General features: G+C 38.8%; 1 protein-coding gene and 1 long non-coding RNA gene across 6 annotated transcripts in view; one reads left to right on the top strand and one right to left on the bottom strand.

Annotated features, from left to right (window-relative positions):
- LOC118542044 (uncharacterized) overlaps positions 1–8,568 on the bottom strand; it is a 64,664-nt gene extending 56,096 nt beyond the window's left edge. For both annotated transcript variants that reach the window (XR_013450469.1, XR_013450470.1), the window contains exons 1-2: positions 8,352–8,568; positions 7,125–7,241 (exon numbers count right to left, since the gene is read on the bottom strand). This is a non-coding gene — a long non-coding RNA (uncharacterized LOC118542044). The remainder of the gene's footprint in view (positions 1–7,124; positions 7,242–8,351) is intronic.
- Positions 8,566–24,868, top strand: part of AP4E1 (adaptor related protein complex 4 subunit epsilon 1) — a 54,451-nt gene continuing 38,148 nt past the window's right edge. For 3 of the 4 annotated variants that reach the window (XM_078079343.1, XM_078079346.1, XM_078079342.1), the window contains exons 1-7: positions 8,566–8,804; positions 11,107–11,178; positions 15,268–15,391; positions 17,689–17,762; positions 18,202–18,323; positions 21,226–21,385; positions 23,153–23,319. In XM_078079343.1, coding sequence (XP_077935469.1) covers positions 8,655–8,804; positions 11,107–11,178; positions 15,268–15,391; positions 17,689–17,762; positions 18,202–18,323; positions 21,226–21,385; positions 23,153–23,319 — 869 coding nt within the window. In that variant the 5' untranslated portion in view covers positions 8,566–8,654. Of the gene's footprint in view, positions 8,805–9,898; positions 10,343–11,106; positions 11,179–15,267; positions 15,392–17,688; positions 17,763–18,201; positions 18,324–21,225; positions 21,386–23,152; positions 23,320–24,868 lie in introns of those variants that run through there. The other variant, XM_078079345.1, reaches the window with a different exon arrangement.

The following is a 24,868-nucleotide window of genomic DNA, read 5'->3' as shown; positions in this document are numbered from 1 at the left end:
CCTGATCTCTTTTTTATATTACTGGCTAATCCTTGATCAATTGCTTACCCCAATCAGGACTGCAACCTCAGGTCAGCAGATGCCACTGGATTTTTCACATTTGTCTCCATATTAAAAGAGGTTTTCATGACTTGCTCCACCTTGATAGATTACATCACCAATCAAACTTATAGGGGAGTAGGGCATGAAGGAGTAGCCTCTGGGACAAATGACACAGACCATTTTTACCTGATGTGTAGAATTTTTAATAATTGACACTTCTCAATTTGTTGTGTGCATCTGATTGATTTCTAGAGCACTGAAATGGATATTTTTGATAATTTTGCCTTATACTTGTTTTCCATAGAGAGGATTTGTTTATCTCCTTTCTTCATCAATGTGAGAAGTCTTGCCCTGAAATCCATTTTTATGTTAGATAAAACTGTGTTTATCAAGCAGGTGTTTATGAGATACTAGCTTGTTGGTTGGTAAAAAATCTGTTTCATAGGTTGCAAATATTTAGGAAATGTTGAGTTAAACAAAATTAAATGGGGTTCTTTATTATAGGACTTTACAGGGTCATGAATATGCCAAGATACACTGCACATCTGTAAGAGCGGGGCTGTGAGTAGAATAAAAGTATGCAGCATTTCCCACTTAATTTAGCCACAGAATACCTTTTACAACGAATTTCTTTTAACAAGTTAAGAAACACTGGTAAATGTTAGGACAAATGAACTGCTTAGACTTTAGGACAAATTTAGGGATTAGTTTTAGTGGAGATGGTCATCAATGGGTACTTTATATTCCCACAGATTATTGCCAGTAGTGGGGAACTAATAACCAGATGTTCTCCTAGTGTGTCTTTTTTCTCATAATTCTTTCTCTGATTCTGCTTTAATCCCTGACACTCTCAGCTCCCACAAATCCCATTTCTGAGGCAAACGCATTTAATCTACCTTGACAGAGAAGGTAGAGTTGGGACCTGGATGGATCTCTGTGTTCCTAGTTCCTTGCTTCCTTCCTAAAAAGGTTTTAATTTTCCTTATGATTATAAAAGTAATATATTATCATTTAAAAAAATTCAATAAATACCAAAAAGCATAAAGAAAAATATACACAGTAATCATAATTCCACCATCCTAGGCAACCACCTTTTTTTTTTTTTTTTTTTTTTTTTTTTTTTTTTAAGATTTTATTTATTTATTTTGACAGAGAGAGACAGCGAGAGAGGGAACACAAGCAGGGGGGAATGGAAGAGGGTGAAGCAGGCTTCCCGCCGAGCAGAGAGCCCGACGTGGGGCTCGATCCCAGGACCCTGGGATCATGACCCGAGCCGAAGGCAGACGCTTAACGACTGAGCCACCCAGGCGCCCCCTAGGCAACCACCTTTAACATTTCGGTATTTATGTGTCCAAATATTTTTCTATGTACACCCTTTAAGAAATGTAAAATGAGTGCTTATTAAGTGTCAGGAATTGTGCCAGGTGCTAGGAAAATGGTGGTAAACACTTGATCCCTGCCTTCAAGTTGCATTTAGTCTAGTGGGGAGAAAGACATTAAATAAATCCAGCAAATAATTTTATACTTACAAATTGTGGTAAGTGTGAGATTGACATGTATTTTGTCAAAGACAGACTCAAACCATACATACATTTTTTTTTTAAGATTTTTATTTTTTTGACAGATAGAGACATAGAGAGAGAGGGAACACAAGCAGGGGGAGTGGGAGAGGGAGAAGCAGGCTTTCCGCTGAGCTAGGAGCCCGATGCGGGGCTCGATCCCAGGACCCTAGGATCATGACCTGAGCCGAAGGCAGATGCTTAACGACTGAGCCACCCAGGAGCCTCCCCCCCTTTTTTAAGAGAGAAATCGGGGGAGGCACAGAGGGTGAGGGAGAGAGAGAATCCCAAGCAGGCTCCACACAGGGCTCAATCTCACGACTCAGATCATGACCTGAGCTGAAATCAAGAGTCAGACATTTAACCAACTGAGCTATCCAGGCACCTCCATATATACATATGTTTTATAACCTGTTTTCTTCACTTACATCAACGTATCATGAATATTTTCCCATGACAATAAATATAGATTCTGCACTAGAATTGAGAATAAGAAAAACATGCTCCTATCCCTGAGGGTTTGGTTCTAACTGGGGAGAGAGACATATAAATAGATCATTTCAATTCAATTTTAGTAGGGGTTGTATAAGGTACAAGCATGGGGCAGGGAAGGCTTCATAGGGGAAGTGACTGCCTGAGTTCTGTTTTAAAGGATAAATAGAAATTTTCTAGTTAAGAGTGGAAGAATATACCAGGCAGTCAGCATGTGCAAAAACATGAAAGTTAAAAGCGTGGCATAATTAGAGAACCGTTGGCAGCTTGATATTGCTAAAACAAAAAAATGCTAACCTAAGCTTAGTAGGATAGAATGCCAGAGAGGCAGGCAATGGGAAAGCTACCAAGGCCTATGTCCCCTGGTAAGGAGTTTGCATTTATCCACTTGACTATTTTGAACTGAGAATAACATGATCAGATTTCTGAGATAGAAAGCTCTCTCTGAAGGGTTGGCTGAAAAGAGAAGAAATTGGTGATAGTGGGTGATAATTAGAAGATTTTCACAATAATCCAGGACAGAGACGGTGGCAAGGGAAATAGAGCAATTGGAGGTGTATTAACCATGTTATTAGGGGTAAATGGAAGCAAATTAGCTGGAGTAGGAAATCAGAATTATTGGTGAGAGCTGACAAGAGCTTCGCAGGGAAAATATGACCAAATGCTAAACTCAAGAGCAAAGGGATGAAGAAAGCTAACTGGAGTTTAGAAGTTGAGGGACTTAGGAATAGGAATAGCATAGACTAGACTCCCCTGGAGCCTAGGGGAGAGTCTGGCTGAGGACACAGGTGAGATCTGGAGCCATGGATATTTGTATGTCCTTGGAACTCCCCTTTCACATGGTTGCCAGGCACATTCCCTGGACAGCATGACAACCTTGCAGTAAGTGAGCGTGAACAACTGTTGTTTGTCTTTAATAGTCCCATCAAGTGAAGGCAAAAATTTTTTGGGAAAATGTTCTATGAAAGAATGATTCCCTAGAGATACATCTTGAGAAGAAGTGGGCTGAATTCCCTTGGTCACGCGGTAGAATCTAAGACTTTTGGAGTGAAAGCTAACATGTATGTATAATATATTTCTGAAGAAATAGATTATAGCAGTTGTTTCTAGGGAAGGGAAGTGGGCAGCTGGGAGACAGGAAGAGAGGAAGATTTTTCTCAGTACCTTTTATACATTTTGAGTTTTGAATGAAGAGAATTTAACATCTATTCGAAACAAAAGTTTTTAAAAAGGAAGCTGAGGAAATGCAGAAGAAAAACATTACCTTTTCACACATCTGTATATATTTCCAAGTGACACAGTCCTGCTTGGAAAGTGGTGGGGCTGCTGATATTCATGTGAGGAATAAATTAGTTTGACCCACTGCAGTCTTAGGACCACTGTACCTTCTTAAAATGTACTGAGACATTTCTCTGCCCTATTTTCACCTCAATGAGAGCCACCTTCCTCCCTGACTGGAAGAAGAGAGGAAATCCATTTCTAGAGGGTTTAATTTAATAGGTTCAATCCCTGTCACTCTGAGTGAAATTACCTGGGATAAAGGTGGAGATGGGAAAAGGAGAACGAAGAGCCCATATTTAGAGAAAAAATGGACAGTCTAAAATTACAAGCTTCAAAGAGAACATCCATATCCCTTTCATTTCATGGCAGGACTTGGAGCCAGAGTCTACGAACAGGAAGCCACAGGCAACCTCTTCATTGTCAATCCATAAAAATAAGGGGAAAATGCTCCAAGCTCAAAGTCTAGATTTAGGACTGCAATTTCAGTTCTGCCCCTAAGGTTGTGTGACCTTGGTAAAGTGGTTTCCACAGCCTATTATATCAGTATCCTTTTCTGCAATATTAGGTGATTGGATGCATGGATGACATCCAAATTTCTTCCAATTTCCACATCCTATAATTCTAAATCTTAGCAAGTCTTGCTATATAATTCTGTAGCTTTTCCTACCAGGCATTTCACTTCTGGCTTTTGACATTTGTTTCTTACCTCTATTATCAACTTCTAGCTTTGCAAGATGGAACCTAGAGGAGGAATGGTAGAAATTGGTGGGGCTTCAACAATCTTTGTGCCCAGATCACACAATGGGTAGAAAGCTCTGGAAATTGTTCCAGCAACTTCTCCTTCATAATCAGGTCAGTTGGAGATAATTTTGTCTTTTTCCCAAATTTCTCTCTTTTCTAAGAACTCTTCTGTCTTCTTCTCTTGCAACCATTCATTTTACCCCTAAACTCCTTTTCTGTTCATTGGCCTGTATTCATGTATCAATGACATAACTGAATAATACATATAATTACTTCAATAAATAATTGAGTACCTACCATGTACTAGATAGTTTCAAACTTTTTGGTCTTAGGACCCCCTCTGCATGTTTGAAAGTTATCAGGGAACTCCAAAAGCTTTTGTTTATATGGGTTATATCTAAATATATTTACTAAATTAAAAAATAAAACAGAAAAGTTTGAACTATTAATTAATTTTAAAATAGCAAAAAATAGACCCATTATATGTTAATAACATTAAAAAGACGAAAAACAGCTATATATTCAGAACAAAAAAAATTAGGGAGAGGAATGGCACTGTTTCACAATTTTGTAAATCTCTTTACTGTCAGGCTTAACATAAAACAGCTGGATTCTCACGCCTGGTTCTTTATTTAATCTGTTGCTTTGGGGTTTGTATTAGTTTCCTGGGGCTGCTGTAACAAATTACCACAAACTTGGCTGCTCAAAACAACAGAAATATGTTCTTTTTCAGTTCTGGGGCCAGAAGTCCTACATCAGTTTCACTGGGCCACAATCAAGGTGTGGCAGGGAAGTGCTCCCTCCAGAGGCTCCACAGGGAACTTCTCTCCTTGCCCCTTCCAGAATCTGGTGGCTGCTAACGTTCCTTCATTTGGAAGGAATGATGCCAGTCTCTTCCCCTATCTCTGCATCAACTGCTCTTTTGTGTGTGCTGGCTAATCTCCTCATGCTTCTTTTTTATAAGGACATTTATGATGGCATGTAGGCTTCACTGGGATAATCCAGGATAATCTCTTTATCTCAAGATCCTTAACCCAGTCCCACCAGCACAAGTTCCACTATTCACCGGTTTCAAGGCTTAGTATGTGGATATACCCTTGGGAGCCATTATCAGCCGATTTGATGTTTATGAAGAAAATCTGGTCTCACACAGATACGCAGTTTGGGAAAAAACGAGTATTTTTATAGCCTTTTCAAATAATTGTGGATATTCTTCTTTAGTACAACACCAAAATTCAACAAGAAATAGTCTCTTAAAGGTTCGTTGCAATGTGGAATTTGAAAACATATCAGTGAATTTTTCTCCTGGGTTACATTAAAATCACTGGGCTATAGGCACTTTAAATGGATCTTTTGTCCATTCATAATTTTATAACATCATGCACTGATCATTTGGAAGATACTGGTTCACTGAGTTATACAGATCTTCCAAATGCAGACACATTTAATTATATATGATCAAAAAATAACATTCATTAATACCACCTCCAATCTTAACAAAACAGTTCTCACATATTGGGAAATTATAAAACTCCTGGTGGTAGAAACACATTCTTCAAAACTGTAATTTTCACATGAAAGCTTAAATTTTATCAGTGGCAACAAATTCAGTTATTTTCCTTGAAGTGACAGACTTGCTGTTCATTTTCAAGAAAGCTACTGTTTGTTAATAAATGAAGAAAAGTGGCTGGTTCAGCTTTCAAGTCAAACAAGTTCACAAGTGCTTTTCCCTGAGGAACCCTGGTTGTGCATCAGAACTGCTTGATGTGTACTTCCAGTTTTGTCACACACTGTATTTAAAAGGAATGTACTGGGCCGCCTGGGTGGCTCAGTCGTTAAGCGTCTGCCTTTGGCTCAGGTCATGGTCCCAGGGTCCTGGGATCAATCGCCCCCCCCCCCCGCATCTGGCTCCCTGCTGGGCGGGAAGCCTGCTTCTCCCTCTCCCACTCCCCCTGCCTGTGTTCCCTCTCTCGCTGTGTCTCTCTCAGTCAAATAAATAAATAAAATCTTTAAAAAAAAATAAAAGGAATCTACTGAGAGGTCGAGATTTAACAAAATTAAGAATTCTTATTGCTTTATTAAAGATATTCTAAGGTAAACTGGCTTTCCCCCTCCCCCAATGGGAGTGTATGGTGGTGAAGAGTACAATTTGCAGCCTCTGCCTTGATTTGTGCCAAGGTGCCAGCAGTTTTGCCCAGTTTTGCTTTTATACCATTAGTGCAAATATGAGCACAGTTGTTCCAGGATAAACTTACTTTAAAAAAATTGGTCAGTGAAAAAAAAAAAAATTGTCAGTGCTCTATTTCAGCACTACTTGTGTTTATTGCCAAGCATTTTATAAAAGATCTTCAAGTATTAGTGCTGACACTGGATAGATACAAGCAAAGCAACAAGCCTAGCTTACATCTCATCTATGTTTATATAATTTTTTTGTTCATCTTCAAGGAAATATAATTTTGCAGATGAGATGTTATCACAGTCTTTACATTTGCAACTAAATTTCTTTTTTTTTTTTTTTTAAAGATTTTATTTATTTATTTGACAGCGAGAGAGGGGACACAAGCAGGCAGAGTGGGAGAGAGAAGGAGAAGCAGGCTTCCCGCTGAGCAGGGAACCCGATGCGGGGCTCTATCCCAGGACCCTGAGATCATGACCTGAGCTGAAGGCAGACATTTAACCAACTGAGCCACCCAGGCGCCCCGCAACTAAATTTCTAATTTGTTGAACTACTGCATCTATGGAAAGTAGCTTGGCCATGATTTCTTTGATGGATTTTTCATCCAGCAGGCATTTCCTGAGTAATGTACAGGCTTTATTAGTCTCTCAGTTATCATTTGCCCTTTTGCAGCCAGTGCAACACAATAATTTAACCTGTACAATGCTTCAGTGGGTTTTTCATTTCTAGTTTGAAAAGTAACAAAAACGCTCTGACTTTTAAAGAGCCTACCATGTTTAAAACATTCAATTCCCTTTCCTTTCTTAGAGTTTCGCCCAGATTCTTCCCTTTACCTGAGTCGGAGAATCCTCTGATATTGAGGTCAATGTCATATTTTTCAGCATCTTTAGATGTGGGAAGATAGAGAAAGCAAGTCTTCTAATCTCCCTTTTGTAAGCCAACGAAAGTACCTAAAGTTAAAAAGGGTAGAGACAAAATTTTATTTTGAATAAAATATTAAATTCTAAAAGAGTAACAGTTTTAAATAAAATTTAAACATCTAGAACCTTTTTCAATAAATTAAAAACTATTCTTGCAAAGCAAGTCGACAAAACGAACTTTTTTCTTGTGTTTCTTCATAGGTGCAAGGACAGTTTAGGGATTTCAAAAAGCCATTTATTGGGGGGGGTGATTGATGGGGTTACAGAGATTAGGTATAAGGGAAGATAGCTTGTAAGAACATACTAGAAGTACTAAGGAAAAACAGTTAATCTCTGAAAGCGCACGTTTATACCCTAAGCCTTAGAAGGTTCCAGAAAACAGAGGACTACTCAAGCACACATTTCACCAGCCAACAAAGCTCTTAAGTCAACTATCCTCTTGAAAACTTCTCTGTGTACTCCTTAAAGGATGAGAGCGGAAACAGCAAACAACATTTAAGTAGTATTAGGCATGGAGCTTTGACTTCGGGGATCCCCTGGAAGGGTCCCAGAGACCCTCAGAGGTCACCAGACCGCATTTTGAGAACCACTGTACTAGAGTCTGTTCTAGGTAGAAGCTGGGGTAACAGCAACTGATAAACTATCCCCTCCACAGGGAGATAAGGTATTTCTGTAGTGGCCACTGTGCTCAGCTCTGAAATGAGGAAGGACGGAGCGCTGGGTGCGAGCAGGGCAGGAACACCTAGCCTCGTCTGCCGGGCAGTCGGCCGGGGGCGGGGGTGGCCTCGCGACCACTTCCTTCCCCTTCCCGACTGGTCCCCAAATCCCTGGAGAAGAGGGGTGGTTAGGAAGCGGCAGTGACCGCGACACCCCGGCGTGAGGAAGCCGCAGGACAGCCGCGCTGTCATTCGGCACCGCCAGTGTAACCAGCTCCCTCAGGGCCCGCGCCGTCCCGCCCCTCGGGGTGCGGGTGGAGGGAGGTGGGGCGGATTGCCCGCAGTCCCGCAGCCTGGGAGCGCAGGCCGAATGGGGGCCAGCAATGTGCGCCTCCCGATGCGGTCTCGCGCGGCGCGGAGGCGTCTAAACGGAAAGGGAGACCTGGGAGGGCGAAGCGTGAGAGGGACCGGCCCCAGCGGCTACCTTAAGAAGGACCGGGCGTGAGACGCCGGGGTTGCCGTCGAAACCGGACCGTGCGGTACTTCTATTCCTCCCCGGCAGGTCAGCACCGCGCGCCGGCGGGCTAGCCGCCCTTCGCCGCGCGGACTCTCGCGCCCTCGGGCGGCCTCTCTCGAGAACGACACTGTCCTTGTCCACGCTGGACGCGAATAAAGATTTCTTCTTCAAACAAACAGGAAGTGTCTACGGAGGCCGGGCCGGCGGCTGGGCAGGGGCCGGGCATGAAGCCGGGCGGCGACCAGATCGCGGGCGGTGGCGGCGGCGGCGATGAGCGACATAGTGGAGAAGACGCTGACGGCGCTGCCGGGACTCTTTTTGCAGAACCAGTCGGTTGGCGGGCCCGCGGGCGTCAAGACGTCTTTCTCCTCGCGGCTCGGCGGCCTCGTCCGCGGCATCACCGCGCTAACCTCCAAGCACGTACGTGCTCGCCGGGCCGGGAGGTCGGGGGCGCCGGGCGGAGGCCCCCCGCGCTGGGAGGCCCGAGTCCGGCGGCGAGCCCCCGGGGCCGGCCCTCCGGCGGGGCTTACGGACTGCGTGTGTGTCAGTCGGTCCTTGCGTCTGTCTGGAAGCGTCACTTTCCTTCCCGGACTGACAGCTGGGAGGCCGAGTTTCCACAGTTGGCCGTGACACTGAGTCATTATTATCCGGGGCTGGTCTCTTTAATCTTTGAGTGTCCGTGTGTTTCCTGAGCGTTGAAGTGGAAACGTACCAATACGTATTCCATAGGTTGTTCGAGGATGAGATGAGCCATCAAGCGAGTGAAAATACCGAGAGCTGTGGGAGTGTCAGCATTGTTTACCTTCTACAAAGTTTCTTTACAGGTTCCCTCTCTCCAGTTCTTTCACACACCGGACCAGACCCTGCCCTCTGAACCTGTTGTTCGACGTCTTTGCGGAGCTTGAGGTTCTTAGGTTAGGCCAACCGGGTGGGCAAAGAAAAAGCGTTAATTCTCCCAAAATGTAAAATTTGTTATCTCAGCCTCAGATGGGCTTTGAAAATGACTAGTTATATTAGAAAGTATTAAGTTTCCGCAAACTTTGATAGTTGAACGGATTGTGTAAGATACTTTGTTATGTCGTAATTTGCTCAAAAGTTAATTTATGAAAGAGGTTATGTGTTAGACACTGACGAAAAAGAGTAAAACAAATTTTCTTTTCCCCAAGGAATTGGTCCTTCATCTTGGGCTTAAGACGGGTGTAAGCAATATACAATGACATATAAGTGCCCAGAGGGAAGGAATGACAGGGAGAAGGATTTTCTTCAAAGTGCCCTTGGGGTTTAAAACATTCTTTTTAAGCTGAAATAAGATGGTGCTCTGCTGGATGCTGTATTTCTGCTTCACATTCAGAAATCATTATTTATGGACACGATACTGTTTGTCTTGACATTTTGTCCTTTACTAATTTCTGTGAGATTCTGAGTGAAATTTTTTTTAAAAATTATTTTTGGTCTTAAATTGCATTTGAAACTGTACATAAGATATCTAAATGTGGCAGAACCTCACGAGTAGTTCTTGAGTAAGCTACCTAATGGACATCTGCTGATTCAATATGTAATTTAAAGATAGCATTATGTTAGCCAAAAATGGGGCCAGTATTCAAGTGTGCTAAGGAGATGAAATTCAATGCAGGCAGTAGAAGTAATCACATTGGTGTATTTGTTGTGTGTATGAGAGAGAGATGAGAAGTGAGGAAAAGGATATGAGGAATAAGGAGAAAAGAAGAGGGAAGAGTATAGCTTAAGGGAAAAAAACTGATTTCTATTTTTTCCTTCTTTCCCTATTTCTCTTTTCTATGAAGACTTTTTACTTTTATTTATTTATTAAGATCTTTTTATTTTTAAGTTACCTCTACACCCAATGTGGGGCTCAAGCTCAGAACCCCAAGATGAAGAGTTGCATGCTCCACTGACTGAGCCAGCCAGGTGCCCCAGGACTTTTTACTCTTAAAGGCAAGGTGTGAGAACCTTATCCTGGACCAGTACATGAAAAATTTCTTCTTTCTCTCCACCTTTAATTCAAAACAAAGCAAAGCAAAACAAAAAAAACAAAACAAAATATTTTCTGCTAAACTGTCCTTGAGGGGACAGTAATTAAGTGAAGGAAAGGGGAATGGTGGATTATTCTTTCCAGGAATGACTGGGAGGGTTTGGAGCAATGCCTTTAGGCTAATCTTAAGCACGTAATTTTTATTTTATTTTATTTTATTTTTTTAATTTTTTTATTGTTATGTTAATCCCCATACATTACATCATTAGTTTTAGATATAGTGTTCCATGATTCATTGTTTCTGCATAACACCCAGTGCTCCATGCAGAACGTGCCCTCCTCAATACCCATCACCAGGCTAACCCATCCCCCCACCCCCCTCCCCTCTAGAACCCTCAGTTTGTTTTTCAGAGTCCATCGTCTCTCATGGTTCTTCTCCCCCTCCAATTTCCCCCCCCTTCATTCTTCCCCTCCTGCTACATTCTTCTTCTTCTTCTTCTTTTTTTCTTTCTTAACATATATTGCATTATTTGTTTCAGAGGTACAGATCTGAGATTCAACAGTCTTGCACAATTCACAGCGATAAGCACGTAATTTTTAGAACTGTCCTTTAAAATAATGTTTTTTTTGTTGTTGTTGAAAGTATTATGAATTATATTTTTCTTTTTAAGAAATACTGTTATAGTTTGAAAAGACCATTATTCGTGCATTTAAATACTTTCACTTTTTTAGGAGGAAGAGAAACTAATCCAGCAGGAACTGAGTAATCTGAAAGCAACTGTTTCTGCTCCTACAACAACACTGGTAAGTTTGCATAGTCAGTGCCAGTACATTTTATATTTGAAATCTGGTCCACTATGGAGTCTGTAGTGGCGTCTAATTGATCAGTTGCTAAAATCTAATTTATCATAGTCACAATCAGTTATGGATGGTAGCAAGTCAGACATCAGCTTAAGCTTTTTATTATTGACTGGCTGCACCAGAGCAAGATTTGCTTGAGTGATGTCAATTCAATGCCAACGTGATGATAATTACATAAATGTGGCAATACTCATGGGCCCCCAGTGCTGATCTTACTGTTTTAATGTTGTGCCCTGGGAAAAGGTTACGATATATCATTTAAGGTAATATTTTCAGTCCTGAATTGGTATATTATAGATCTCTCATTTTACTCTTCTACGTCTTGGAATATAGGTGAACGAGGTAGAAGAATGGTTTTCTTGCTGTAAAGCAGTGTATTGCACAACAGCTAAATCAAGTTCCAGTTAATTTAGAACTTGAGTTCCATATAACTTGATTTCTCAAACAGCATTCTTTTAGCAGCTATTTAGTGAGTAGCCACTATATGCAGGCCACTGTCCCTACATAGTTAGATTAAGATCTAAGTTTTTTCCTTTAAATTTTCATGTGGTTTCATATAATGAGATTTTGCCAAGCAACATTATTCAGCTAATATGTAGTGAGTGCCTTCTATGTGTAAGTCACTGTGGGAGTATTCTCCCTCTTCTAATAAAAATATAGGGGTGATCATTTTGCATGAACACAATAGTGTACATGAATAACATTTCTTCTTTGGGGGGTTATTTTTATTATTTTATTATTTTATTTTATTATGTTAGTCACCATACAATACAGCACCAGTTTTCGATGCAGTGATCCATGATTCATTGTTTTCGTACAACACCCAGTGCTCCACGCAGTACGTGCCCTCCTTGATACCCGTCACTGGGCTAACCCATCCCCCTACCCCCCTCCCCTCTAAAACCCTCAGAGTCTTGTTTCTCTGAGAAACCCTTGTTTCTCAGAGTCCATAGTCTCTCATGGTTCATCTCTCCTTCCGATTTACCCCCTTCATTTTTCCCTTCCTTCTCCTAATGTCCTCCATGCTATTCCTTATGTTCCACAAATAAGTGAAACCGTATGATAATTGACTTTCTTTGCTTGACTTATTTCACTTAGCATAATTTCCAGTCCCATCCATGTTGATGTAAAAGTTGGGTATTCATCCTTTCTGATGGCTGAGTAATATTCCATTGTATATATGGACCACATCTTCTTTATCCATTCATCTGTTGAAGGGCGTCTCGGCTCTTTCCACAGTTTGGCTATTGCGGACATTGCTGCTATGAACTTTGGGGTGCATATGGCCCTTTTCACTACATCTTTGTCTTTGAGGTAAATACCCAGGAGTGCAATTGCTGGGTCATAGGGTAGCTCTATTTTTAAATTTTTGAGGCACCTCCACACTGTTTTCCAAAGTGGCTGTACCAACTTGCATTCCCACCAACAGTGTAAGAGGGTTCCCCTTTTTCCACAACCTCTCCAACATTTGTTGTTTCTTGTCTTGTCAATATTTGCCATTCTAACTGGTATAAGGTGGTATCTCAGTGTGGTTTTGATTTGAATTTCCCTGATGTCTAATGATGATGAACATTTTTTTCATGTGTCTGTTAGCCACTTGTACGTCTTCTTTGGAGAAGTGTCTGTTCATGTCTTTTGTCCATTTTTTGACTTGAACATTTTTAAAGTCTAAGAGAATGTATGTATTTCCTTTTATGATCATAGAAATATTTGGACAAATGAAGCTCAAAGCATAATTAATCTGATATATTTATGTGTATATATGTATATGTGTGTATATGTATGAAATCATTGTGGTATTTATTCATGATACTTGATAGAAATGTTAAGCAGAAATGGTATCTCTCCTTTTACTTTGTTTGATTTCCATTTTTTATAATTGACACATCTGGAGAAATAAGATAAATAGGTGGAAGTTAGGGAGCCAGAGTTTAGAAGGAAGATTTTGTAATAATAATGGACATCCAACTCTGGGCATGCTTTTTTTTTTTTTTTTTTAAGAGAGAGAGAGCAAGAGAGCATGATAGGGCAGGGGCAGAGAGAGAAGGAGAGAGAGAATCTCAAGCAGGCTCCACGCTCAGCATGGAGTCCCATGCAGGGCTCCATCCCATGACCCTGAGATCATGACCTGAGCCAAAATCAAGAGTCAGATCCTTAACCAACTGAGCCACCTAGGTGCCTCTCTGGGCATGCTTTATAGTCTGTTCCTGAGGTGGTTGGGTAGAGGTTGCATGACAGTTAGAGAAATTGTAAAAAAAAATTCTGCTTTGGGGAATGGACTTTCTTCTCTAAAACTAGGAGAATAATAATGTATGCAATATAATTTTAATTAAATAGATCTCATAATGACCTTTGAAAGACTCTGAGATAAAAAGTTACAAAACTGGGGTGCCTGGGTGGCTCAGTCAGTTAAACGGCTGCCTTTGGCTCAGGTCATGATCCCAGGGTCCTGGGATCAAGCCCCGCATCCGGCTCCCTGCTCAGTGGGGAGCCTGCTTCTCCCTCTCCTGCTCCCCCTGCTCACTCTCTCTCTCTCTCTCTCTGTCAAATAAATAAATAATAATAATAAAAAAATCTTTTTTAAAAAAAGTTACAAAACCGGGGATGATACTTAATGGATTAGATGAATACTTTCACTCCTTATTGATGTGGAGGCCTTTTTTTTTTTTAAGATTTTATTTATTTATTTGAGAGAGAGGGAGAGCATGAGAGAGCATGAGTGGGGAGGCAGAGGGAGAGGCAGGAGCTGACTCCCCACTAAGCAGGGAGCCCAACGTGGGGCCCGATCCCAGGACCCTGGGACATGACCTGAGCCCAAGGCAGATGCCCACCGACTGAGCCACCCAGGGTCCACAGATGTGGAAGCCTTTGAAGAAGAACTTCCAGTATCTTTTAAGCTTGTTTTTTTCAGTATTTAGTAGTCTTAACATACTAATGAATTAACTTTTATTACTTTAAACATAAGTGACCTGAATTTTGTGTAATATACTAACCCTAGGTAATTTTTAGATATTAAAATAGGCTGTGGGCTTATTTTGAAACACATTTTATTTGTATTTTTTATTTATGATTAAAATTTGCTATAAATATTGAGAATGCAAATATTATTATGCTAATAAAACAAATTGTAGAATCTCCTAAAACAACTTACTAGCTTGTGTTGTAAATATTGAAAGACCCAGTTAAAAAATTAAATATTGGAATAGTAATACTATTAATGATGCCATGCCCTTCAGTTCCTGATAACTGAGAGTTATTTAAAAAGAATGCCTGTAAAACAAACTATTGCATATTATGTACAGCAAAATAAATCTGAAGAAAGTTTGGGTGCAATTTGGTTTTTAAATGTAAAAATTATTTTCTTTACAAATGATTACCAACTTTTGGGAATTTTATGGATGTTTTCATTTGGCAAAGTATATTAAAATGATGTGCTCCAATCTAGAAGCCAAGTCATATTACCATGGGTGAAATTTTGTCTGAAGACCATGTGTCTCATATTATAACCAAATTTTACACAGGGACACCTAGAATTAGAAAGAGCTATAGTTGGGGCGCCTGGGTGGCTCAATCAGTTGAGTGTCCGACTCTTGATTTTGGTTCAGTCATGATCTTGGGGTCGTGAGATCGAGCCTGGCATTGGGCTCCATGCTGAGCATGGAGCCTGCTTAAGAGTCTCTTGCTCCCTCTCCCTCTGCCCCTCACCCTGCTTGCGCACATGCACGCTCTCTCTCAAATAAATAAATAAATCTTAAAAAAAAAAGAAATAGCTACAGTTGATTTATTTTATAATGTTGCCACTAACAAAATGTTAAAATAATTTTACTATAATCAGTACTGTTGGTAAGCTAAGCTTTGGAGCAACCTTTATTTATAAAATTTGACTTCAGGTTATGAATTTATAATATGTGTATGTTTTATTTCTTCAGTGCCAGGATTAAGGGATTTCCCTGTGAAATGATTGCAACATAATTTAAAAAAAATCGAAGTATTCTATTTATTTATGCAGTTACTGGATATTTTGCTTTGCAGAAAATAATGAAGGAATGTATGGTGAGACTTATATATTGTGAAATGCTTGGATATGATGCTTCCTTTGGCTACATACATGCAATCAAGTTGGCACAACAAGGAAACCTTTTAGAAAAAAGAGTAGGTATGTATGTGTGTAAGATTTTTATACTTAATGTTGCCCTTAAAGTTCCAGCAGCTATGTAAAATCAATGATGGTGGGTATATAGTGTGTTTTTAGAACACTGCCTTGTAATTTCCAAAGCTTTAGAAGAGAACACTTCAAAAACTCAAACCTATAAGTGAAATCAGTCTTACTGATCCATAGCATTTTGGAAATTTGGAGAAGATTAAAAATTGCCTGTTTTTGTGATAGTTAGATGACTATCTGTATTTGTCAAAACTCATTCAGGTCTCTATTGGTGGACATATGGGTTATTTTTTATTTTTTGCTTTTGTAAATAATGTTGCAGTGAATAACCTTGTACATGTGTTATTCATAGTTATGGAAATTTTAACAGAGACCTCAGAATCATTTTTATTGAGGTTTATGATCTTAGGGAAATATTTTATTGCCATGTAGAGGGACATATATCTGTAGGTATCACGACATTTTTTATGTGTGCTAATGAATAGAAGTTTTTTTTTTAAGATAGTATTTGAACCTTCTATATGTCTTCACTCTGGTGCTATTGCCTCTTCAGCTCTCCTGAGATTTCTAGGAATAGCTTTGGTGCTTTCTCTGATGGAGACACCTCCTTATTTTTTATAGGAATATTGTTGAATAAAATACATTTCAGTACATTAGATCAGGTATTATGTTAGGTGCTTTATCTTGCAACATAGGAGAAGACTGAGGCTCAGAAAGGTTAAGTCACTTGTCCAAGGTCATACAGCTAATAAATGGTGGATCCTGAATGTAAACCCAGTTTCTATAAGTCAAAGCTTGTGTTCTTATCCTATATGTCACTCTTTTATATCAAACATATTCCATAATCATAGTCATTATTCTGTGTCTTCTGGAACCTTTTCATCTTTTGAGTCACCAAATATTCTCTCCCCTGTATCCTGAGTGTCAAAATAGTTAGGATATTTTTTATAACAGATAGAATTAAGGTTTTTTTTGAGATGGTCTTTGAATTTGTTTATCTTCTCATACCTTGATATTGGTGACTTGGGTGTGGGTGATACTATAGCTGATCACATGAGTTCTCAGCAATCTGATAAGACTTAATCTCTTTAAATGCTCCCTAGGGTTTTTCTCAATTCTTTCTTGCCCCTGATTATATTCTTTTTTCTTTCTCATGCTGCTACTTCTTGGTTGTGAGAATAGGTAGTTTCTAACAGCTTTCCCATGATTCCCAGCAGACACACACACACACACATACACACACAGTGTGTGGATAATGATGGGGACAGTTGACATTAGAATTCCTAATGAGAGGACTGAAAGAATTGGGAAGAATGGAAAACAATGAGGGTGGAAGTCAGGGAATAAGACCTCAGTGTAGACTGTGTGGAGAGACAGGACAGCATAGGTATTAAAATATGAGCTAACTCCTACTGACTGGGTTTGAGTGTTGGCTCCACCATGTAATAGCCATAGACTTTGTGCAATTACCCTTTTTGGGCCTCATATTCTTTTGGGGGATAATAATACTTCATAGAGTTGTGAGGATTGGATGAGGTGAGGCTTGTAATGTACTGACCCATAGTAACTGTCTTACAAATGTTATCAGTATGAAAGGGTGACAAGAAAATGACTTGGAGTATCTAGAGTCCATGTACATGGCATCTGTCATAGTATTAATGTATTTCCTCAATCCTAAGATGTACTTTTTATGTTTTAATATTGAAATAAAAATGCTTACTTAAATCAGTGATTACATTTAATGTGGTAGACAGCGCTTCTTTCCTCAACAACTGTTACTCCTTCAATAGTGTGTCTTCATATTGAGAAAATAGGGTATTGTTTATGGCTTAATATATGATTTACACCGTATAGGTTGGTATTAGGTGGCTCATTCAATAATAACAAATAGCCCGTAACTCCCTAGTAACTATAGTAGCTATTAGATTTTGAACAGTTGTATGTTTGCTACAAGATAGAAAATATTTTGACTGATTGTGTAGAGATATGCACAGAAGATAGAAGGCATATATTTCTTATGTCATTTATAGGACTTTAAGTTGGTACAGATAGCCTCTTTTCCATTTCAGGTATATCCTGTGATACATAATTATGAAAGATTTTAGGATAAAGAACATCTGAAATCTTCCTGAAGTTTTTGAACCTCATATTTTGCAATCTGTCTTTATAGTTACCAGTAGCTGTTAACTTGGACACTTAAATTTTTGAATATATTATTGCTTTGTTTAATTTCTTGGGAAAAGTTCATTTTTGGCAGGTAATAATGATACTTTTCCCCTCAAATTTTATAGGTTATTTGGCTGTTTCTTTATTTCTACATGAAAATCATGAACTGCTGCTTCTCCTTGTGAATACAGTTGTAAAGGTACTGTATTGTATGTTGGTAAATATGAAGTCTTAAATTATCCTTCCAGGCAGCTGACATTTCACCTCAATCATATTGAATTAGATATTTTTGGAAGAAGCCAGGCTTACAGAATGGGCTTAGAAAGATCTTTTGGATCAGTTTCTGAGTTTGTAAAATGAGGCTAATAATAGAACTTAATCCAGTTGTAAGGGTTAAATGAAACATGCACCTGTTGCTGTTATTACGGTTTCATTTGAAAGCAGATCTCTGAAGACTTTTAGTCAGATGCACTTTCCCAGCTGTTGTCTTTTTCTCCAGGATCCATACTGAATGTACAAATTAATTATAAAGTTAGTAGAAAACTGTTAAGTATGTAGGACCATTGCCATGTTGAACTCACTAACCCCAAGTTTCAAAATTTGCACTGAATGTTTTGTTTGCTTAATCATTACATCAGGATTTGCAGAGCACTAACCTGGTAGAAGTGTGTATGGCACTTACTATCGTCAGCCAGATTTTCCCTCGAGAAATGATTCCAGCTGTTCTTCCATTAATTGAAGATAAACTTCAACATTCTAAGTAAGTAAATTATTTTTGGATATGTGGCTATACTATATATTTCAAAACAAAAATTCAAACTAAAAAATTTATTATAACTTTAACTTAATGCTATTAGGGTGGAGGCTATTCTTTGACTGCCAGATATAATGCAAAAAATCCCTGATAGCATCGTCCTTTATTTTATGTGGGTTCGAGAAAATGCCAGGCAGATTTCTAAAGTTAAACTGAGAGGCAGTGAGGTTTAGTGTCAGGAATCCGTGGCTTTCCTCCCAGTTCTACCACTAACCAGCAGTGGTCCTGTTTTTCCTTTGGCTATATGGGGTTGGTTGAAGCATGTTAGTTTTCACAAAGTTGTTTTGAGGATAAAGTGAAATAATGGAAAAAATCTGGCAGTGGTTCAAGTACTATGAATGCAGAGCTTCAATGTATTGGGGTTGCTTTCATAGCAAAACTGCAGTGTTCAAATTCTATTTTATAGCATTATATATCCAGATAAACCTTAACTTGTAGTATTTTGCTAATCTTAAAAGACTAATTCTCTTCATCAGCTTGACTTACTTTTTCACCAATTATTTTTTTTAAAGATTTTATTTATTTATTTAAGAGAGAGAGTGAGAGCGAGAGTGAGAAAGCACAAGCAGGGTGAGGGGCAGAGGGAGAAGCAGGCTCTCCACTGAGCAGGGAGCCCGATACTGGGCTTGATCCCAGGACTTCCGGATACTGACCTGAGCCGAAGGCAGTCACTTAACCGACTGAGCCACCCAGGTGCCCCTGTTTTGTTTTGTTATTTCATTTTTTTTCTGTTTTCAACCAAGCTCTTAACTTCATAACCTTTAGGGCTAGGAAGAAGTTTGCAATCACTTTTTCCTTTTTTTTTTTTTTTTTTGTGATTACAGTATTTTAGTTATATATACATTCTTAATAATTTTGTTATTCATGCAATATTTATTTTACATGTCTCTTTAAGCTAGTATTTTTAGTATTCTGAGATTATAAAATGTTGTCTTATGATTTGTATTCTTTCAGAAATTTTGGACCATGAATCTTCTGGCTATAATGATAGCTTTTACTAAGAATTATAGAATAACTTCATAGGCTTTTCAGACTTGCTTTAATGTTTTATTTATGTCAGATCTGTGTTCAGAACAAATGATTGCTATAGACAATTAATTACTGGAAATAAAACACTATTTTTCTTAGATAATTACAGGTTGATCTGATCATAGCAGAGCATTATTTTTATGCAATTTTTCCATATCCCCACTCTTTTGTGGTAATCAAATACTGAGCGTTTATATGAAATCCTTCTGAGAACTGAATTTTTTCCTTATTGCTTCCTATGTACTCTAATTTCAAAACCTGGCCTCTCCTGTCTTCCACCAGTTAGACTTTTTGAAACTCTGCTTCTGCTGTTATGGCCATACCTAACTCCATACAGAAGAACATGGGTCAGAGCTATAGGTAGGCCAGTGGATGTGACTTTCGAATTTCACCATGCCAGCCTCTGTCCAGGTCTCCTGATGTCTTTTGTTAGGCCTGTGGATTCCTGAGCCTGTTGAGTGCCTTCTTTTATCTTACTTCATTTACCTACTCTCTCTCTCAACTGAAATTGGTTAACACTCAATAGCAATACACTGAGATGTAGTTTACAGCCACCATAGTGTTAATAATATTAATGGCAAATCTTGTGTTAGTCTGTTTTTGCTCTCTCTGTAAAAATAATTTTCCATCATGGCATAGTTTGGCTAGGAAGATAGTGAGTTGCTTGTTAATGGAATTTAGAAGAAGCTAAGTTTGACATTTGTTAGGAATCTTATAAAAGGTATTCTTGACTGGAACACAGAGGATTGCATTGAATAATCTCAATTTTGAGATTCTGTGATTTAAGGTAACAGAAATACCTAAAAGCAAATGTTTCACTTTTGTGACATTTGCTGCTGTTATGAGCACTGCCAGCATAGCCTGCAAATATGAAATATTTAGAAATAGGCATGAGTGAGAATAACAAGGAATATATCTCCTTGGAAATTACATTAGAATATAGGATTGTTATTTTTGCTTCTTGTGTGCTAGACATTATCTGTTACAAATTAAGTGTAGGGTTAGTGTATACTTTCCTCTTCATTGTTTTTTTTTTTTTTAAGTTTTTATTTATTTGAAAGAGAGAGCAAGCACAAGTGAGAGGGTGGCGGGGGGGGAGAGGCAGAGGGAGTAGCAGACTCCCCACTGAACAGGGAGCCTAATGCAGGGCTCGATCCCAGGACCCCAAGATCATGACCTGAGCTGACAGCAGATACTCAACCCAGTGAGACCCAGGTGCTCCTACTTTCCTCTTCACTGTAATGACATTTTTGAAACATGAGCTGGGCAAGGGGAAGAGTAACATATTTTAATGTGAGTCTCCCTTTCTATTGCCCTGCCTCCCTAAAGTATTTGGGATATGCTTGCCCATGGTACAAAAAAAGAAATATTAAAAGGTAGAATGTTAATGAGATTTTCAATATTAATAAAGAGACTGTTTAATATTACTAGGCAGAATTACCTCTTACAGATTAGAACTGTTGATTCTTTTCCCAGTTTCTAGAGAGATGATTTTCAAAAGTGGAATTAGGGAATTAAGGAGTTTGTTTTTCTTCCTTGTTTGTTCTGGTTTCAAAATAATAAATACGTGCTTGTTACCAAAAATTATGTAACTAAAGATTTTTATAACGTGGGCAATTAGTCTCTTGAGGTCTTACCTCCTGGAGATAACCACTTTTTATAGTTTGGTGGATTAGAATAAAGAAATAATAAATGTATAATTCTTTCTTTTTATATTAAGGTAATAGCTGATATTTTAAAATCATCTCATCTACAGTCTTTTCAAACTAAATGCATGACAAGTCAGATGGTTTGTTTAGATTTTATTTTTTATCTTTAGGGAGATTATACGAAGAAAAGCTGTTCTGGCGTTATATAAATTCCACCTCATTGCTCCTAATCAAGTACAGCATATTCACATTAAGTTTCGGAAAGCACTTTGTGACAGAGATGTTGGGGTCATGGCTGCTTCTTTGCACATATACTTTAGGATGATTAAGGTAAGTTGGAAATTTCAGGAGGTACTGAGTAGTTGCCATTAGAAAAATGTAATTATGGAATTAAAAGAAAACTCAGATTTTTCAGTAAAATGCTTAATTAACATTTCAAGTATTTACTGTTGACTTTTTAATAGTAATTTTTGCAAGTTGTTTGATAGCATGAGTTGTAGGCACATTACAAAATTAGTCTGTTTTTTTAAATGACTAGGTTTTTTTGAGTTAACTAAAGGTGTATGGAAAAATAGTAGCTATAGAAGAAGATTGAAATTTGCAGATTTGTGGTTTTTCAAGCAGTGACTTTCTTTTAAATTTTTAAAAAAATAATATTTATTTATTTATTTTTAAAGATTTTATTTATTTATTAGAGAGAGAGACACAGCGAGAGAGGGAACACAAGCAGGGGGAGTGGGAGAGGGAGAAGCAGGCTTCCCGCCGATCAGGGAGCCCGATATGGGGTTCGATCCCAGGACCCTGGGATCATGACCTGAGCCCATAAAAAAATATTTTATTGGGGCGCCTGGGTGGCTCAGTTGTTAAGCGTCTGCCTTCAGCTCAGGTCATGATCCCAGGGTCCTGGGATCGAGCCCCACATCGGACTCCCTGATCGGCGGGAAGCCTGCTTCTCCCTCTCCCATTCCCCCTGCTTGTGTTCCCTCTCTCGCTGTGTCTCTCTCTCTGTCAAATAAACAAATACAATCTTTAATAAAAAAAAAAAGAAAAAATATTTTATTTATATATCAGAGAGAGAGCACGAGCAGGGGAGGGGCAGAAGGAGAAGGAGAAGCAGACTCCTTGCTGAGTGCGGAGCCCAACTCGGGGCCTGGTGTGGGGCCTGATCCTTGGACTCTCTGATCACTTAACCATCTGAGCCACCTAGGTGCCCGAAGCAGTGACTTTCTTTTATACAACTTTATAGCTTATAGAAATGAGAGCCAGTGGGGGTTGTGCAAGGTATATGGACTACAGTGTTGACTCCTTACATTATACTGTGTCAAATGTTAAATCTTATTTTTCCTCTAATGTTTACTAAACTTTGAAAGAGCTATTATTTCCCTTCCAAAAATGTGCCCTTGATAATGAAATAAAAATTATAGTGAAGAATCTGATGTTTACTTTGAAGAATGTATATGTAATTTCCCCAGGCCAAGAGATTAGTCAGATAGATAAGCAAAGCACACTCACTCAGAAACACAGGTATGTTTAAATACTATAGGGTTAATTAATTTTTAAAAGGCAGATGCACTGATTTGGGGGAGGTTTGAATGGTTGAGTGGTCTTGACTGTGCCTTGTGCTCTTCCACCCAGAACACATTTAGATCGTTTACGTGAGAAGTCTTCTGCAAACAAATTTCGGAGATTGCAAACAGGCCTTGATTTTCATCAAAAGTAGAAATAACACTGCCCCTTTTCAGTATGCCAGTTCTTTTCCCTTTTTGATATAATTGCTGATATTGTCTAGTAAAAGTTCTATATAAGATGTAATCACAAGAATTTATGAAATGTGATTAAGACTCTGTGTGGGGACAAGTATTGGTGGAAGCTTTTTGGGGGATGATACAGCTTTGGATCAGATAGCCAGAGTAGTTTCATCAAGGAAGAAATCAAACTAATTAGATTAGAGTACTGTTTCATTAAATGTGCACATGAAACTTCTAAGTGAACATATACTAAGTTAGATTCTGTATGGCATTTCAATCAGGTCTATTTTATATTTGATAAGACATTATTATTAACAGAACATTTTTTTGTTTTGTTTTTTGGATATAGGAAAATTCATCTGGATATAAGGACTTGACGGGGAGTTTTGTAACAATATTGAAGCAAGTAGTTGGAGGAAAGCTCCCAGTAGATTTCAATTACCACAGTGTGCCGGCACCATGGTTACAAATCCAGCTCTTGAGAATACTAGGACTTCTAGGAAAAGATGATCAAAGGTAAACTGTTCTAAGTAAACTTGATACCCTGATAGCCCGTCACCTAGAAGTTTCATAAGTCAGATTCTCCCAATGTTTAATTGGCTTAATAATGATAAATAAACCACTGTAAGAAGTACATAACAGGTTGCTAGGATAATCCTGGCTCTCTGCTTATCTAAGTCCTGCTCATAGGGACTTCTGAGGCTCCATATCTTTCACGAAGCCTTCTTAATCATTCTAGCTTAGGGATTGGGAAACTTTCTGTAAAGGGCCAGACAATAAATATTTTAAGCTTTGTGGGCTGTATGTTGTCTGTTGCAACCATTCAAGCCTGCTGTTGTACAGCTCAAAAGCAGCCATAGACATTACATAAATGAACGAACATTGTTGTATTCCAAAAAAAACTTTTTATGGACGTTAAGCTTGAATTTCATATAATCTTCATGTGTTGTGAAATATTATTCTTTTGATTTTTTCCCCCCAATAATTTAAAAATGTAAAAACCATTCTTATCCTGCAGCCATACAAAACAAACATTTAGCCAGCATAGGCCTGCAGACTATAGTTTGCTGACTCTTGCTCTGGTTGGATGTCAGTGCTTCGTCTTAATTCATTTGTCTGAGTTACCCTTTTAGCCAATACTTTCTATTAAACTTCTTATGGGTGTCTATTCAGTTATATATATCTTTTGTAACTTTTTATTTTGCCATAGTTTTTCAAACTTACAGAAAAGTTGCAAGAAAGTACAAGCTTCCTTATACCCTTTACCTAGAGACATCAGTTATTTGCATTTGTGTTATTATTCTTTCTCACTCTCTATATATGTGCATGTGTGCACACATATTTTAAAATTTTTTTCCTGAACTGTTCAAGAGCAAGTCCAACTAGGTTTTAGTTTCCTTGAGAGCAAGCACCATGGCTTGAGTCCTTGATGTGTTTCTGTCTTAAGAAAATATATGCTAAAAAAAAAATTTGCTACTCAGTGTTTTGACTTTATGAAAGATGGTTCTTCTCTCTGCAGTAGGGTACCTTCTAATTCTTTAGCGCTTTACAAAGGGATTGTCTTCTAGGCTCTTGCTCCTAGTAATGCCTTGTCAGTGTCATGTCAGTGTCCATGTGCCTGCGAGCTCCTAATGAGAGCTAATTGGACTGTATCACTTCTGGTACTGCTATGTTACTTTCTCCTGGGTTTCTGAATCTCAATTCCTGATGGAAACCTAAGTAAAAAAACTAGAGGTGATGGGAGTAGATATGCACATTACAAATGTTTGTCCTAATTTTATTTTATATAATCCAGCCTATCCTATTGTGTAGCTCTAGTTGGAGTTCACTGGAATTCTGTTTTTTTTTTTTTTTTTTTAAGATTTTATTTATTTATTTGACAGAGAGAGAGATAGCGAGAGCAGGCACACAAGCAGGGGGAGTGGGAGAGGGTGAAGCAGGCTTCCTGCTGAGCAGGGAGCCCGATGTGGGGCTCGATCCCAGGACCCTGGGATCATGACCTGAGCCGAAGGCAGACGCTTAATGACTGAGCCACCCAGGCGCCCTGGAATTCTGTTTTAAAATC

The sequence above is a fragment of the Halichoerus grypus genome, chromosome 8 (assembly GCF_964656455.1).
Source record: "Halichoerus grypus chromosome 8, mHalGry1.hap1.1, whole genome shotgun sequence".
Classification (NCBI taxonomy): Eukaryota; Metazoa; Chordata; class Mammalia; order Carnivora; family Phocidae; genus Halichoerus; species Halichoerus grypus.
This window is presented reverse-complemented; position numbering and strand designations above follow the sequence as displayed.